Here is a 17,687-nt window from a genome sequence, read left to right as displayed (position 1 = left end):
GTTCTGGGTTTGGGCCAGGAGGGGTCCTAAAAAGCAACAAGCCCAAGTTTCTTAGTGTTCAGGTGAGGAAACAAACAGGCCCTCTTTACTGTTCCATGATCCTCTGCATGACTTCGTTTTTACAAAGGAAATGACCTTATTTCAACAAATGATTATTAAATACAGATTTCAGCAAGGCAAGTAGCCAGCTTTGCTAGCTGACTATGGAGGAAGGAAAGGAGAGTCTTGTGAATATGGAATCAAGGAGGGGAATGCAGTGGTGGGAGGGACATGAATTAGGAATCCAAAATTCATGGACTTGAGATCCAATTCTGGAACTAAACAACTGTGGGAATGGAAGGAAATCCCTCTCCCTGACTGGACTCAGTTGTCTCCCTTGGAAGATGACTTGGCTAAGAGACTTAAGATGATAGAAAGTAAACTCACGGGACTCCTTTTTATCCCTCCCATCCATGCTGAGCCAATGCAGGAGAAAGGAATAAAATCAGGTTATACTAATGTGGGAGAATTGATTTTTCACAAAATGTATGAACTCATGCCAGGGCCCTGGATTCGAATGGCTCCAATTAGTTTCTAGATATTAGATAGAACCAATGTACCAGGGTTTTGTAGCACAGACTCCATCCAGACTACTTTTTTTGTTTTTTGTTTTAACATTTTCTTGGTTCTTAGGAGTTCCAATGAATGTCATCCATTTTGACAGAATTTGGTTAATAGAAAAGTGAGTTAAGGGGTCTTTTTCCTCTCCTGTGGATGGGGAGAGGTAGATTGCTTGCTGGACTTTATTTCCCAGTTAGAGGTGACTTGGGATGCTCAAGGGAGGGCCTAAATAATTAACTTCTACAACTCAAGGGGCATTCAAGGTCTGGTCATTGGGAGTGCCTCTGTCCTTCTACTTCATTAGTTCTAATCTTTGCCAAATAATAAACTGATAGTCTTAGGTTAAGTCAGTCTCAAACTCATTTTAATTATATCCAAAGTGCCTATACGTCATATGCTTAGAGAGAGCTGATTGGCTGGACAGGAGAATTTGTGCTGAAGAGTGGTGGGAAATTTCTTTTTTTTTTATTTTATATTCTTTTTTTTAAAATATATTTTATTTGATCATTTCCAAGCATTATTCGTTAAAGACATAGATCATTTTCTTTTCCTCCCCCCCACCCCCCATAGCCGACGTGTAAGTCCACTGGGCATTAGATGTTTTCTTGATTTGAACCCATTGCTTTGTTGATAGTATTTGCATTAGAGTGTTCATTTAGAGTCTATCCTCTGTCATGTCCCCTCAACCTCTGTATTCAGGCAGTTGCTTTTTCTTGGTGTTTCCACTCCCATAGTTTATCCTTTGCTTATGAATGGTGTTTTTTTCTCCTGGATCCCTGTAAGTTGTTCAGGGACATTACAGGTGGGAAATTTCATTGAAAATGTCATGGTGAGGAAATGGGCTGGCTGGTTATGGTGGTCATGGGGCATGGATCAGAGGTTCTCCTGCCATTTTCTAACCCGTAAATGTTGCTAAAACACACAGTGCATCTTTAACACCATCATAACATTCAGTATTTACATAGAGCTTCAAGAATGACTAATCTCAATACTCTACCATCATGCACATGATTATTCCTATCTCTTCATTTGAATGCATTTCTGACTCCCTCAATGTATTGTCTCCTGACTTCTGCCTAGACAACCCCCGTCTTCCTTTAAATTCACTTCCAGCACCACCTCCTAAAAGCGGTCTAACCTGATTCAAAGTGAGGGAGATGAAGGAAAGCTAAAGGAATCCCTCCTCCCTGGTGAAAGGAAGAAATGCATGAATTTGGGGAAAATGCACCGTTTCAGGATAAAGACAGAGGAGGTTGGATGGACTGTGCAGGAGAGAGTCTTGGAATGCTAAGAGGGTTCTGAGGTAGCTGACAACTGCCAGCCTCTGAGAAGAGCCTGGGAGAAGCTGTGGGAGAGTACAGAGCTCCTGAGCTGCCTCTTCTCCGATCCTACTTCAGTTTGTCCTACATAATTGGTTCGATCCTGTCTGGTCTAATATTGTTCCTGCCAGCATTTCCTCATCTGGGCACCGCCATATATTGACCTGCTTGGAAGATAAACCACCATCTTGATGAATCTGAGCTCCAGAGTTATCTCTGGCACCAACTCCTGGTCTGTATACTTGATCTGCCATCTTGTCAAAGGCTAATTTGGTGGGGGGGGGGGGGGGGGGGGGAGGCTCCAATGAGGACAGTCAGCCCGGAATTTGGGGTAATTAGCCAGAGAGGGAGTGGCTCCGACTTTGTTGGCGGCTGAAGAGGTCTTTGCAGGAAAGATAGATCTGATGATGTTAGGGAACATCCTTAGCCCTCCCTTCCTCAGCCAATCCCACTATTCACTTGAATACACTCACAGTTGTGTTAAGCTCAAGGAAGTCAGATTTGCATTTCTCAGAGCTCCAGGCCTGAGGGCAGCCATCTTGCCCTTAAGACTTTCTTAGAGTATCCATCACTATCATATACCACAATGAGTCAGAGCCCAAATCTCCAAATGACTGTCTTCCTTTCAGCTCCGAGTGACTGATCCTTCACTCCAAGCCCCGGTGACCGACTGTCTTCTTCAGTCTTTTCCCTCCTATTTAAAGACCTTTCTCTCTTGCGTCACCTCCTCTAAATTTTCACATCTACCAATCACAGCAGACACTTTTCTCCAGGACTGCCAATTCTTTAGTTCTCACCTTCCTTGGTTAGATTTTATCTATGGGTTACTTAAATCCTCTTTTGTCAAGTTCACCTTTTGTGGATACTTAACACCTTTTTGTAGTTAAAATCTAAAAATAGATTGTAGCTTACAATTCTAGCTTCACAACAAAGGAAGAGCTAAGTATCTTCATTGTTACAATCAGGAGATCGCTACATCCAACCTTCACAGTTTGGGTAGTAGCTCTAGACCTTACTCTAGGCTTATATGAGCCATCTGTCCTGCAGACTGCCTTGAGGTGGAACTTTGGGATGTGTTTGGGCTTGGGCAAGGGCTCAGAACGTCCTTCTGTCCTGCACTGCGGCTTGGGACCTCAGTGCAGATTTCAGATTTTAAGAGGTGTGTGGGATTGCACTACTGTTGGCTTTGGCAGGGTCTCAGGGTCTTGCAGGCTTGGGCCCACGTTCAGAACCTGCAGTAGTAGAGGATTTCAGACTCCCTTCAAAATTGTTTTCTGAAGAAAAATTGCTTTACTTTGTCCCTTTGTTGACTCTCTCACAGAATTCATTTTGAAGCATTATTTTAAGGGATTTTTGAGAGGATTTCAGTGGACTGAGTTTTCTTCTACTCTGCCATGGTAACTCTATCCACCTACTAGTCTTGTTTTGTGAGAAACTCAGATCTTAAGAGCTTACTGAAGTGGGAAAAAGAAACAAGCAAAAACATATTTTTTTAGGGTCTGATGGCAGAATTCAAGGCTAACTTTGTCCCTGCTGTGCAACCTTGGATGGAGAAATGCACTTCTCTGGGCTTCCACCTTCGGTCCTGAGACTTGATGAACATCTATGGAAAGATTCTTTGGAGATTATGGCTCCAGTTTAAAGAGTTGCCTTTTAAGGAGGAAATGGTATTCTCAACAATAGGCAGGAATAATGAGGTCTTGATGGTTTTATGAGGCTATCAAGTGAAGATGAGAAAAGCTATTTGGTCTCTTCTGCTAAGAATGGCCAGGGAACATGAAAAGGGGCCTTGTAACTTGGGACCTTCCATTGGAATATGGGCACCTGGTGAAGAAATAATACAGAAAAATGTATCTTAGTCTCAAAAGATGAAGCTATTCAAAGGTGAAATGTAAAAAAAAGCCTTGGTTTCATTATGAAAACATGAGTCTCTGCTACCTATCTGTCTGCAGTGTAAGGAGGGAAGGGAGCAGCTAGATAAGTTTTTGAATTGTAGACATAGAAGGTTCTATAAGTCTGAGGATAACGTGGCATGGTGCATAGAAGTCTGGGCTTGACACCAGGCAGGCATTAAGTACTGAATGTCACTTCTCATACTAGCCAGATGAACCAAAAGGGTGTCCTTCTCTGGGGGTTATTGTGAAGATCAAAGAGACAATATGGACGGTGATTTTCACAATTTTTGACATGTAATTTATTGATACAAAATCTGAGATTTCGAAGGGAACTTGGTAGGCATATAAGTCAACGTACATATACATATAAGAGTTTCTAGACTTTCTTTGTGCCAAGCATTTATTTGTTGATCTGTTGAAGCCAATAGATCCCTTCTCAGAATAATGATAGGAGGCACAAGTGGATGGAGTGATGGACTTGGGCACCAAGAAGAGTCCAGTTATCTTTTAAATTAAAATTTTAACTACTCGTATGATCCTGGTTAAAGCATATCACCTGTGTTTCCCTCAGTTTCCTCATCTATAAAATGGGAATAATAGTAACATATGCCTTCCAGAATTGTTGTATGAATAAAATAAGATAATATTTGTAAACTGTTTGGCAAAGTACTATATAATTGCTGCTAATTTTTATTGCTATCAGGCAGGCAGGCAATAGACATTTATTAAGTATATAATGTGTACCAGGTACAGGTGCTAATGCCTGGAGATATAAAAAAAGGTTAAAACCAAACAAAACGAACAAACAAAAAAACAAATCATCTTTTCTCTCAAGGAGTTCACAATCTAATGGAGGAGATAACAAGCAAATGTATACAGATTGTAGACAGGAAAAATGATGAATAATAAAGAGAAGAAGACACTAGAGTTAAAAATAATTGGATAAATGTAGTAAAAGTGGTATTTTTTTAGGACTCAAAGGGAGCCTGGAAATCCAGGAAGGAGAGATGAGGAAGAAGGATATTAAAGCTTTTAAATGGGATACACATACATATGCACACATATTTACAGAACAAATACTGTTGAACTACAATCATCAAATTTCTCACAGCTCCAAAAAAGGCCAACATAGCCTAATTTAGATGAAAAAGGAACCCCAAGTATCAGCACCCATCATTTGGTTTTCTAGCATCTGCTTGAAGACTTTCTAGCTCCAGAAGCAGCTCATTCCATCCTTGGAAGGCTCTAATTGTTCATGAGTTTTATTCTTGCTCTTTCTTGTTGTCTTTCTTTTTCCCTATCATCAGCTTCAAATTGGTCTCTTGGTAACTTCTGCCAATTGATCCCATTTTTTTCCCTTTTGGAAATAAGTGGAAGAAATCAAATTTTTCTACCATATGGAAGTCCTCCAAATACCTGAAGTGTGGGGCTATGTATGACCTTGTTATTCCTGGCAGCTGTACTCTCGAAATGGAAGTCAAGATCATAATAACGTTTTGGGCTCCACATCACACTTCATTCACATTGAGATACCCTCTCACACACAAAATATGTATTTTTTCCAAACAACTCCTTTCCATTCATGCCTATGCAATCTGATGGTGGTAAATTTCTTTTTTGCACTAGATATTACACTTTCTATTTAGCCCCATTCGATATTGTCTTCTTAGATTAAAAATTAAATCCTTAAATTAAAAACAAAAGCTTTCAAAATTATTTTGGATATTGACTCATGCATTTATTATGCATTAAATTTCCCATCCCATATCACCTAAGGGGGTAACACATTCACACTCCGCATCTTTTTTCTAAATTATTAATAAAAATAATAAAAAGCCAAGAAAAAAACCCCAATACCTCAAGATTCTTAGACCAATCCACTGAAGACAGTCTATCTTGTTGGCATTGAACCATTACTCCTTGTGTCCACTCAGTCAAAATTTGAGTTTTCTTTGGAAAAACTGGGATAGCTGGTACTCTGAGTATAGCTATATATTCATTTGAAACATAAATATTTGGTGCTACTTGGGATGCCTACTTTGGGATGATATTTTTATTTTCTTAGAAATGTAGTTTTAAAGGTACTTCTGCACTCTAGACAACAGCTAGAATAAGCATCATTTTCTAAGTATTATAGCTAATAACTATTGAGGTTTAGCAAATGAAAGTAATTTCCTCAAAAGTTGTTTTTATTTCCTTGCGTCTTTAAGATACAGAAAAAAAAATGTAAACTAATTAATTGGTACTGAAAAGAACTGATACAGATTCCTTTATTTAATAAGTGTTTGTATTCCTGTGCAAGTTACTTGGGACAAGTCAGCAATTTGATCTGGCTTTATTTTTAGACAATAATGAGGAAGTATTTGTATTTTTGCTGAATCAATATTATAGAACATCTGGTCTTTCACAAATTTCATCAGATTTAACTGGTTGCTTCAAGTTTTGGTGGTTCTTTAAAGACTTAAACTTTATGGTTGCAGAAGAGTGTATGAATGCATGTGTATGATTGGTTTCTTTTTAATTTATTTTGCAAGATGAATATAATAAAATAGTATCATATTTATATAGTGTTTATATGTGACTAAAATTTGCATTTGCACAGATTTTAACAGCTGTTGTTATGGGGAAGTCAAATGATTTAAAGCTCATTTAAAACCCCCAAGAGTCCCACTAGACTGCAAAAGAAAGAATGGAAACCAATGCCAAGAATTGAGAAAGTCTTGCTACAAATGAATTAAATGGATTTTCCAACACCCACAGAATCTGGTAGCCTGAGGGATTGTCTATTTGAGAGGGAAGTTTCCATTTTTGGAACTTGGAAGAAGAGCAAGAATAGGAGATTTTTTAAAATCCTGCTATCCATTGCTAATTTGTTGTGGGGGGGGGGGGGGGGGAATACAAATATTGGGCTTCTAAAGACTGGGGAAAGGGCAGTTATCACTGGAGAAAAGCAGGCATTTATTCAAAGATATCCCATTAGCTAAAGTCTACATTAATATATTATTCATAAGAATCATCATCAGATTGCAAAATACCTACCTCCACTGCCATCCCACACTCCTGGTGTTTGAGTGATTTGTTGTTGCTTGTGTTCTTATTTTCAGTGAATCTGAAACCCTTGAACTTCTAGTGAGAATGATCAATTCCGATGAATGTTCTGAAAGTTTTTTCTTTTTAAGATGTGGAAGTCAGTTTCATTGAATATCAGTTAATTCAATTACTTAATTATTTTCTCAAGTAATCCACACACTCCCATGTTAAGTGCATAAAGTATGTCACTAACTATAGAGGGGGCTAAATAATAATAACTAAACCAACCATTTCACTGTTCGGAAAAGAGACCGAGTTGGTGGAAGAGACCCCTAAACACACAGAGGCAGAGAAGAGACTGAGAGGAACAGAGCGTGAGAGATGGAGACAGAAAGAGAGGGAGGAACAGGTGAGAATGCTGGGAGTAGAGATTTAAAACCATAAAAATGCAGCATTGAGTGTTCTCAAAGAAAAGTGCTGCATAAAGGCAAACTCTAAACAAAGTAAGTACAAGCAAATTTCCCAGAGGAAAGAATATAGAAATAAAGAGAGCAGGGATCCTGAAAGATTTCCTCTAGTAGGTAGTGGTTGAATTGGATAATAAAATAATCCTATATTTTGCATACAGGTTCTAAGAGCTCAAGGTGAGAAAGCTGTGTTCGAGGCATGGGATAAAGTTTGGGCAAAGGTGTGCAGATGGGAAAGGACATGTTCATTTGAGGAAACTAAGACATAAATTTGGCCAGCATCCAGAGTTCATGAGTTCTCTCGTTTACTCTTATCCCTTGCTCCCGCTCCTCCTAGAATTTAATTTTTATAAAAGCCAGTACCTCTTCAGGTTTCTTTTCTCCTCTGAATAATGAGGTGGCTGAATTAACTGGTGTCTCTGGCCCCCTCTAGCTCTGACCTTCATTCTCTGTTCTACCCACATACTCTGTCCCAAGGTAAAAGCTACTATAAAAGTGGTCAGTGTTAACTCCCCTCCTGGGAGTTTTGTTTTTGCTTACTGAGAAAACCTCATGACCATTCAGTTTTAGCCTGGACCCTCCAGCCAAAAATACAAGGAGATATCAGTGAAGAGGCACTGATGATCCCTCCCTGGAGGCCTCATTATCTCTATGACTCTGGGCAGGGTCAAAGCATGTGGAGTTGTCTTCAATTTATCTCACTTTAGAGATATGGCGCACATCACAGTTCATTCAGCACTCAACTATCAGACCAATAATCTAAACCCAATCAGGTCAGCTTTTATAGCTAGGAATAATAAAAATATAAAATGAATGCAGGGTTTGGGATCTTATTTGAGTCAGGCACTCTCAACTGAGTGATCTAATTTTGATGACCACTTTTGAACCTATTTTATTATTTCTTAAATGCACTTTGTATTTATACTTATGTGCTTTAATATCTTTAATGTTTACACTAATCTTAGTGGAGCTTATGACATAAGAGAGTGAATTGTCTGATTCTTAGCAAGGTGAGAGCTCAATGTATTGAATGCCTGGTTTCTGTGGTGTATAGTATAAGAGGAAAGATAATAAGAGTGGCTCTAACCTAACTTTATTTAATCTAAGGTAGTAGGGGGAATAGAAAAATAGGAGAGCTATACTTTCCTCATTACTCCTTTTAGCTTATTGTCCTGTGGCCACCATTAAGGTGCCCTAGCCATGCTCACAGGGAAGTTTAGCCAGCAACAAAACTGAAAGAAAAGAGCTTATATATCTGCTATTGCCTCAGTTGATCAAACCTATTCTCTGCCCACTGACCCACAAATCTCATCTCAGGAGTCAACCATGACTTTCTATTTAGATTTGGCCACCCAGGGGGACAGGCCAGGGGGCTATACAGGGGACATCAACCTGAAAAAATCTCATGATTTCTCTATTGTGGCCACTCTATCCTAACTCAATGATTTCCATCACACAATTCTTGCCTGATTCAAGTTTAGGCTCACACTAGGTAAGATGCCACAGAAATGGGAGAGTGTTTTCACACAACAGAAAGATAAGAGGTCTGACTGAAAGTCTTTCCACATTGCTTGCATTATTAAGGTTTCACCCCACTGTGCATCCTCTGATGATAAGCAAGACCAGAGCTATGACTGAATGTCTTTCCACATTCCTTGCACTCATAAGGCTTCTCCCCAGTGTGCATCCTCTGATGTACAGCAAGACCAGAGCTCCATCTGAATGTCTTTCCACATTGCTTGCATTCATAAGGTTTCTCCCCAGTGTGTATCCTCTGATGATAAGCAAGACCAGACCTCTGAATGAATGTCTTATCACACAGTTTGCATTTATAAGGTTTCTCCCCAGTGTGCACTCTCTGATGATAAGCAAGATCACAGCTCTGGCTGAATGTCTTCCCACATTGCTTGCACTCATAAGGTTTCTCCCCAGTGTGGACCCTCTGATGATAAGCAAAACCAGAGCTATGACTGAATGTCCTTCCACATTGCTTGCATTCATAAGGTTTCTCCCCAGTATGCATCCTCTGATGTACAACAAGACTAGAGCTATGACTGAACATCTTTCCACACTGCTTGCATTCATACGGTTTCTCCCCAGTGTGCATCCTCTGATGTATAGCAAAATCAGAGCTCCGACTGAATGTCTTTCCACATTGTTTGCATTCATAAGGTTTCTCCCCAGTGTGCTTCCTCTGATGTACAGCAAGACCAGAGCTATGACTGAATGTCTTCGAACATTGCTTGCACTCAAAAGGTTTCTCTCCAGTGTGGACCCTCTGATGATAAGCAACACCAGAGCTCCGACTGAATGTCTTTCCACATTCCTTGCACTCATAAGGTTTCTCCCCAGTGTGGACCCTCTGATGTACAGCAAGATCAGAACTCCGACTGAATGTCTTTCCACATCTCTTGCATTCAAAAGGTTTCTCCCCAGTGTGCAGCCTTTTATGATAAGCAAGACCAGAGCTATGACTGAATGTCTTTCCACATTGCTTGCATTCATAAGGTTTCTCCCCAGTGTGCATCCTCTGATGAGAAGCAAGGCCAGAGCTCTGACTGAATGTCTTTCCACATTGCTTGCATTCATAAGGTTTCTCCCCAGTGTGCACCCTCTGATGTACAGCAAGATCACAGCTCCGACTAAATGTCTTTCCACATTGCTTGCATTCAAAAGGCTTGTCCCCAGTGTGCAGCCTCTGATGTCCAAAGAGACTGGCCCTGTGCATAAAAGTCTCCCTGCACTGATTACTTTCAATAGATTTTTCCTCAGTGTGCATTTTTTGATATTCATTATGAGATGAATTTTGAGGTGCAACACAGAACTTCCTGGAAGGAAAGTTATCAAGACCATCACTCGCGAATCTTTGTAAGTCCATTTCTTCCAAAGGAAGATTCACTTCTGTTGCATTCACCTTCATTTCAGATCTGACCTCTCCTAAAAGAAACAGCAAAACATACACATATAGTGACATATACACCTATAAAGTGATCTCCTTTCCTTCATGATCAGAACATAGACTGCTTTATATTCTCTCAGGTAAGAATAAAAGACTTCTAACTTAAATAGGCACAATCCATCCTTTGAAAAATGCCATTACCTCAAAGCTAAAAAACAATTTAAATAACAAAGAGCCTCCCATGTGATCTCATTGGCTTCATAACAAATCTGGAATTTTGGACAGATTAGCTTTATTACATTCCTAACTTATACCATGACGTCAGAAATGCTGAATGAGTGATTTAATCCAAAATCTTGGCAGCTAAGCCAAATCTTGCAAATGGGTGTGCTTTCTGTAGTATAATTCATTTTCAATCTTTTAGCTTTCATTTTCACTGTCTCTATATTCAATCCTCTCTTGATAGGTATGACACCACTGTGTGCATGTAAACTAAATGTTCCTATTATTTTATCAAATTGCGTCTCTGTAAGCATTAGGTAATTCCCTTCATGATTTCTTTCAATCTAATTTTTTGGTCCAGTATCTGAGATCAGATGAGGAAATTTAGCACTTTTTTTTTGCATTTATCCAAGGAATAAGAGATTTTGATGTTCCCTGCTCCTTCAAAGCAGCCATTACTTTTCTTTAGACGCCTCTTTTCACTCAAAATCCTTAAATACAATTTCAATAAAAATATGGCATTTCCCATGTTTAAAAATGTCTCATACAGTAAGCTGAGTACATGATCCTTTTGTAATGAAATGAGCAGGAAAGCTCATACAGTTCTCTCCATATTTCCCACTTTATATAGATGCTGGCATTTTCATATCTAAAAAATCAGAATACAAGTGGTGATGCATTCTCCCTGTATCTCAGAAACTTGCTAGAACTTTTAATGGTGGGTAAGTCAAAGAAGCTCTTTTGGTGTCAGGCTCCTCAATTATAACATGGACATAATATCAAGTGACTCCTACGGTTCCTATGAGGATCTAGTCAGAAAAAGATTATAGTGTATGACACATACTAAGAGCCATATGCAAATGGTGATGTTTATCTTTATCATTAGAATTTGGATTGTTTTTTCCATTCATTGCTTTTCTCCTTACATTGTCATTCTCTTTAATCCTCTAGTTCCTGATTTCCCTGCTGAATCAAATGCATTTCCTTTCCCCAACACTCCTTTCCCTGGATCATCTCAGGGTGAGATTCAGGATCTGTTGCTTCTTTCTAAACCACCTCCATGTCTGGGTTCTAGATTGTGAGCTCCACAACAACCCAAACTTCTATTTCCCTTTCTTTGTGAGTAAGGGAATTCTTTACTCTATTATCAGTCCTGAGAGTAACTAACTTAAGTACCTATACTTAGTACCAAATTAGACTGAAGACAGGATTAACTCTCCTTAGTCTACTTTTAAATTTAAATTAAATTTAAGTGGAACCAAGAAAAGATTAAATACCCTACTGAGTACTAGGTAAGAAGCCAGCAAGCAATTTATTTAGAGGATTCATACCCTCAGAAATTCAATCAATCAGGAAACTGTGAATCTTTTTGATTGAATGAGCCAGTAATCTATTAATATTTTCGATGAGATCTTAACCTTCAGAAGGTGAGAGAAGTCAATCCCACAGACACTGCCCCTTGGACAGTGCTAGACAAATGGGAAACTGTGATTGGCTCCTATGAAGAAAGGTAGGGACAAGAAGTCACTATAAAAGCAAGCCCCAAACTGAACTCCTTTGGAGGAGATTGTCTTGGAAAAGATTGTCTTGGAGAAGATAGTCTTCTGGAGATAGTCTTGGATAGTCTTCAAGGGAGATTTGATGGAGACTACAGCTTGGATTGTGGGCCCGAAACTCAGTTTCTACTGAAACTCTGTCTCTTCTCTTAGATTACTTCATTGGATGACTAAAGAGCTGACCCCTTTCCTAACTTCTGGAGAAACTAACTTCCATTGCGGAGGAATCTGTGGTGGTTACTCAGCACTGGCCTTCCTGGTTGAGGACGACTACATGTATTTTCTCTAAACTCTATCATATTTCTCTTCTTTATTGTTTCCTCTCCATTTGTAAATATTTGTAAATAAGTTTTGACTCAAGATATAACTACTGGTGACCACATAAGTTGTATAATCATTATCCCACTATTAATTTAACATTTACATTTGTATGCTCAGGGTTTAAAATTTTTCCTAGAACATATTTATTATTTAATACATGTTTACTGACTGGGCCCAGGGATTATGTCAGGCCCAGCCTCTACCAGGATCCTTGCATTCTGGTCTCCCTTCTAGAAGGCAAATGCATGCTCTGGCCTCACCTGTGTTGCTTTCTCTCTCTTGCCCTTATTTCTCAGCATTCAACAGTAACTCTATTGGAACTAGAACAGACCCAATCCTGAAGATCCCAGAGGCTTCTCTCTCTAGGCTCTCATCTTCTTAAAGTGTGATGCTGTGGTCACCTAACTGTCCAAGAACAGGACAAAGACTGAGCTCCAGAGATCAGGAAAGGGCCTGGGCTGATGATATAGGGAAAGCTTAGCCTTGGATGGATTCCAAGGAAGGTAGCAGTCTGCACTTCCGCTCATGGGCTGAAGTTCAATGGAGAGATGGAAAATGAGGAAACCAGCTGCCTGGATCCATCCTACATTGAGGCTCTCTGACCTTAACTTGGTCCTCACAATGGCAAGGCAATCCTATAACATCTCCCTAATGGATTCCTTTTGCCATCCAGCACAGCAGCCTTCTGAATATTTCTCTGGTCTTCTCTGGTCTTTCTTATGGCTTCTTCCCACCCCCTACCTCACCTTCTGAGCACAGACCATGGCCTCATATTTCGCTGAACAAAACCTGAACCTTTCTGCAAAGTTCTCTTACCCTCCACATCTCACCCAGCTAAACTCCCTTCTTTTCCTCTCTGGTCTCAGAATCAGAGGAAAAGTCGTTCTCCTACTTAAGAAAATCTCTTTACATGGGCAAACAAGTCCATCACATCTCTCATCAATACCTGTCTATCCCCCCCCCCAGAAGGGCCCCCATTGTTCTTTCATCTTCAGCCTTTTTCACACTAATGAGCTAATGTAAAAAATGGAGACTTGAATTGTAAACCTTAAAATTCCTTAGACTTATAAATGTTGGAAATTTCACCATTGGGAAATTTCATACTTGGAAAATTTCTTACTGATAGTCTATTGGAATGTGAACCCCATTGGCATGGGAGGTTCCTCCTCCTCCCTTCTTAAGATTACTTTAGAACAGAAACCTTTTGCTGAACAATGGAAAGGACTTTGACCTATGCTTAAGCATAGAACAGGAATTTGAGTCATGATTGATTTTAGAATTGATACAATGGAGATACTTGGAATCAATCTCCACCCTACTCAGTCCTAACAGGATTTAGGAAGGGCTGCAGCATAGATCAAAATTTAATTATTCCAATCTCTACCCTACTCAAGGTAACAGAATTTAGGAAGGGCTGTAGCAAAGGATCAAAGATTTAATTATTTGAGAATATGACCTTCAACAGACATGTGCAAGGCCAGAGACCTCTGGGCGGTCCTGGGTTAAGCTAGAGCCTCCATTGGCACAGGGAAATTGATGGACAGTGATTGGTAGATGTGAGAACTGAGGGAAGGGAACTTGGATGGTTTCCTTAAAGATAGGGGGGTCTGAGGACTGAGGGGGGGGTTGGAGAGTTTTGGCGCTGAGTGGTTGGAGAGGTGCTCTGAGAAGCTTGCTCTGAAGGAAGCTGAAGGTGGGGGCCTCTGAGACTGTTTCTCCATTTTGGTCACGTGAGTAATAGGGACTGATCTCTTTTCTTTGCCCCAGCTATCTAAGGGCTTGGGCCCTTTGGCCCAGCCTAAACAGAAGGGGTATTTAAGCCCTATTCCCTTCTCTCCCCTTTCTCTCTCCCTCTCTCTCTCTATCTCTAATTCCTTTCTTCCTCCTGTCTGTAATTAAACTCTATAAAAGGTTGACGGCTGACCTGAGTTTTCATTTAGGAATTACATAGCTGAATTCCTTGGCGACCTTAAATTAATATATATCAGTCTTTTAAAAGTGATTTCCTTGTCACAGAATCCAGGACTTCAATCCCCAGAAATCCTTGCTCCACTTCCTCAGAATGCTTTGTAATCTCACTGAATTCTCATCTGGGCCGAGAGCAAATTATGATTTAAAGGGTCTTCACCGTAGGCAGGCTCTCTCTTTCCTGTCTCTGCTGGCAAGCAGACGTCTCTCATGATGTGACTGAAATTGAATTGGGCCTTTCGGCCCACCTAGCATGTGCTTTTCTTACTTGTGTATTCTTAATCTTAAATAAACCTCTAAAAATATAATATTCCTTGCAGAGAGAAACTAATTTCTACCTGCCTCAGTTTTCCCCAAATTTTAATCTTAACAGTTGGCGACCATGAAGGGACAAAAGACTCAATTTTCTTTAAAGAAAGATAGCCTAGATAATGATTTCTAAGCCGCATTTCTCCAAGCCTTTTTGGCCTTTTGACTCATCTTGGCCCTTCTCAGGCTCCCGGCTCTGCTGCTTGTCTGCATTCCTGTCCCGGCCCTGCCCTGCCCACCCCAGTGTTCTCTCTCGCTCACCTGGTCCACCTGATTCAACCTAGATTGCAATCACCTGGTGACCTGCCTGCCCAACAAACTCTAGCCCTGGAGCACATCCGGCTCATCACTCAAGACTCATTTCTACCAGCTGGTAACAAATGGGGGTATTAGCTCCACAAATATCCATCAATTCATAGGCTTTTAAAAATGCCACACAGCAATTTGTATAAATATGATAGTATTTGTTTGCTATTGTAATAAATTAGGCTATTGAGAATTTTGGGGATATTGATATCTACATATTTGTAATACTGTTCTTTAAAAATTAAAAATGTTACCTTGCTCAATTCATTTGCTTTCACTCACAGTGGATCATGGCCAGATATGAAGAGGAAATGGATCTCATTTTTGGTGAGAAAGCCTTGCATTCTATATTCTCTTAGCTGACACACTGTCAATGATTTATAAGCTATATTTTTAAATTTTTTAAAGACTTTTATTTAAAAAAATTATGGGACTTTGCTTAATGATTCTGTCTGATTCCAGGACAAGATATACACAAGAACCATTGCACAGAGCCAAAGAAAAGCCAATCCAGGAAGGATTGATGCACCTCTAGGCCAATACAAAGGTCTTAAACCTAGTATGAAGACTCGAGGTTACTGTGTTTAACATTTTGTTACAACATAGGCTTTCCTTGTGATCACACTCACTCTGAAAATATAGACAAGTATCCCCGAAACCTTGGCTCATATAATCTGGTCCCCATTTCTGCCTTTCATAGTTCGGTAACTTTCTGTAGTCCTGACTACTGACTGGGTAAATGCATCATTGCTTTGATCATTTTAATTGGGACCTGATTCAAGGACCTGTTATAGATTTATTTTCCTTTACTTAGAATTCTTACACATAAGACTTTGATAGTCTATATTTTCATCCAGAAATTTTTTATTGGTATTTTTCTGATGACTTTTTAATTTCTCTTACCAATTGGTTCATATATCTCATACCTCAGCCATGCCTCCCTAAGTGATCCTGTATTTTTCAATCACCCACAACACGGGAAAATGTAAAAAATAGTATTATTTAACTTACAAAGTTTAAATTCCTTTTAAGAAGAATTTTAGGTAAAGAAAGATGATACCTCTCTGAATCCAGAAACTGAACTGTTGGAAAAGACATCATGAAGAAGCCTCCAGACCACAAGCTGCACAAGAATGAACTTTGGGTGTGGTTGATTGAACATTTATTTGTATGTATTCTTTCATGCCAAAGGGGACTGCCCCCTAACTGGCTTTTTGTCAACGTGTCCAGCAATTATTGGTTTTGTTCTTTTTTTTTCTCTTATCCTCGCATTATTGTAATCTTTAAGTTGATTATGTTTTCATGATCCTTTTGGGAAAAAAATTAATTTTTTCCAAGAATGATCACACGGTGAAATGTAAAAAATGCAGACTTAAATCCAGGACTTCAATCCCCAGAAGTCCTTGCTCCACTTCCCCAGAATGCTTTGTAATCTCACTGAATTCTCATCTGGGCCGAGAGCAAATTATGATTTAAAGGGTCTTCACCGTAGGCAGGCTCTCTCTTCCTGTCTCCTCTGGCAAGCAGACGTCTCTCATGATGTGAGTGAAATTCAATTGCGCCTTTCGGCCCACCTAGCATGTGCTTTTCTTACTTGTGTATTCTTAATCTTAAATAAACCTCTAAAAATATAATACTCCTTGCAGAGAGAAACTAATTTCTACCTGCCTCAGTTTTCCCCAAATTTTAATCTTAACACTAATGACTCTCTTCCTCTGAGAACCAATAAACCATTTCTCCCCAATGCTCCAAACACTCCTACTTGATCTCTTCCTCCCCATGAGATACTGTCCAACATCTGTCCTCATTTCAGGGCTAAACTGCTAGAGATCATCATTTGCAGTGAGTTGTATCGGTGCCTTTCTCTTGTTTTCTCTGCTATCCTTTCCCCCAAATTTCTCAGTCTGGCTCTCCTGAAGCCCCAGACCACCTCCCTGCATTAGACCCCTCTAGTGCTCCTTCCCTTTAGAGCCTTCTCTCTCTTGATTGGCTGCCCTGGAGCTGGGATCTAGAGGGCTTTTACAGAACTATGGGCATGGTGTCTGCTCCAGCAGACGGTGAGCTCCATGAGGGCAGTGGATGTCCACGGGAGCCCTTTATGTCCCTCATAACATCACAGGACCTGGCACAGAGCAAGCACTCATACATATTTCTGGATACTAAATAGCTCTGAGGGGATAAGCTCAGCTTTTCTGGCACCTGAAATAGACTTCCAGGCCCTTCAGTTCCAAACACTGGCCTCATAGAGGGTCACAGACTGATCCACTGAAGGGAGTAGATAGGAAATGCAGTAGAACAGCCTCATGTTACAGATAGGGAAACTGAGGCTCTGGGGTTTTGACTTCCTCCTGCCCTCAAATCTAGTCATGGCTTCATCAGAGCACCTAAATCTCTAGTCACCCCCGCTCTCCCACACCTCTTTACCCCACCCTCACCTGGACAACAGCACTTCAGGCCTTCTTGCTCCAGCATCCATGGGGCTTCTCTCTGCTCCAAGATCATGTCTTCTGGGGGAGCTGAAAGACCTGGGCATGGAAGCAGGGAGAAATATGGAGATAAACTGAGTTTTCTTAGGGAAAGGTAGGGGAGTCCAGTGACTCCACTCAGACACTCTCCATGGTGTTCCCAGAGGAGTCTATCCTCACCTCTCAGTATCTGTAATACCAGAGCCCAGGGCAGAATGTGCCTATTAGCCTTCTGGGAGACCTCAAATGAGCAACAGCCCCTCCACCACCCCCATCCTGTTCTGGACCATTCTGGCAGAAACTCTTACAATGGGTCCAAGGGTCAGTGTT

The 17,687-nt window shown here is 40.3% G+C and overlaps 1 protein-coding gene across 5 annotated transcripts in view; it reads right to left on the bottom strand.

The window, feature by feature from the left end:
* Positions 1 to 17,687, bottom strand: part of LOC103096610 (zinc finger protein OZF-like) — a 117,447-nt gene that overhangs the window by 44,217 nt on the left and 55,543 nt on the right. For 2 of the 5 annotated variants that reach the window (XM_056825083.1, XM_056825075.1), the window contains 2 exons: positions 17,328 to 17,417; positions 4,090 to 10,248 (listed from right to left, as the gene is read on the bottom strand). The exons of 2 other annotated variants lie outside the window; for them this stretch is intronic. In XM_056825083.1, coding sequence (XP_056681061.1) covers positions 8,891 to 10,248; positions 17,328 to 17,417 — 1,448 coding nt within the window. In that variant the 3' untranslated portion in view covers positions 4,090 to 8,890. Of the gene's footprint in view, positions 1 to 4,089; positions 10,249 to 17,327; positions 17,418 to 17,687 lie in introns of those variants that run through there. One more of the 5 variants, XR_008918105.1, reaches the window with a different exon arrangement.

The sequence above is a fragment of the Monodelphis domestica genome, chromosome 1 (assembly GCF_027887165.1).
Source record: "Monodelphis domestica isolate mMonDom1 chromosome 1, mMonDom1.pri, whole genome shotgun sequence".
NCBI lineage: Eukaryota > Metazoa > Chordata > Mammalia > Didelphimorphia > Didelphidae > Monodelphis > Monodelphis domestica.
Note: the sequence above shows the minus strand (reverse complement) of the source record. Positions and strands in the feature narration are given on the sequence as shown.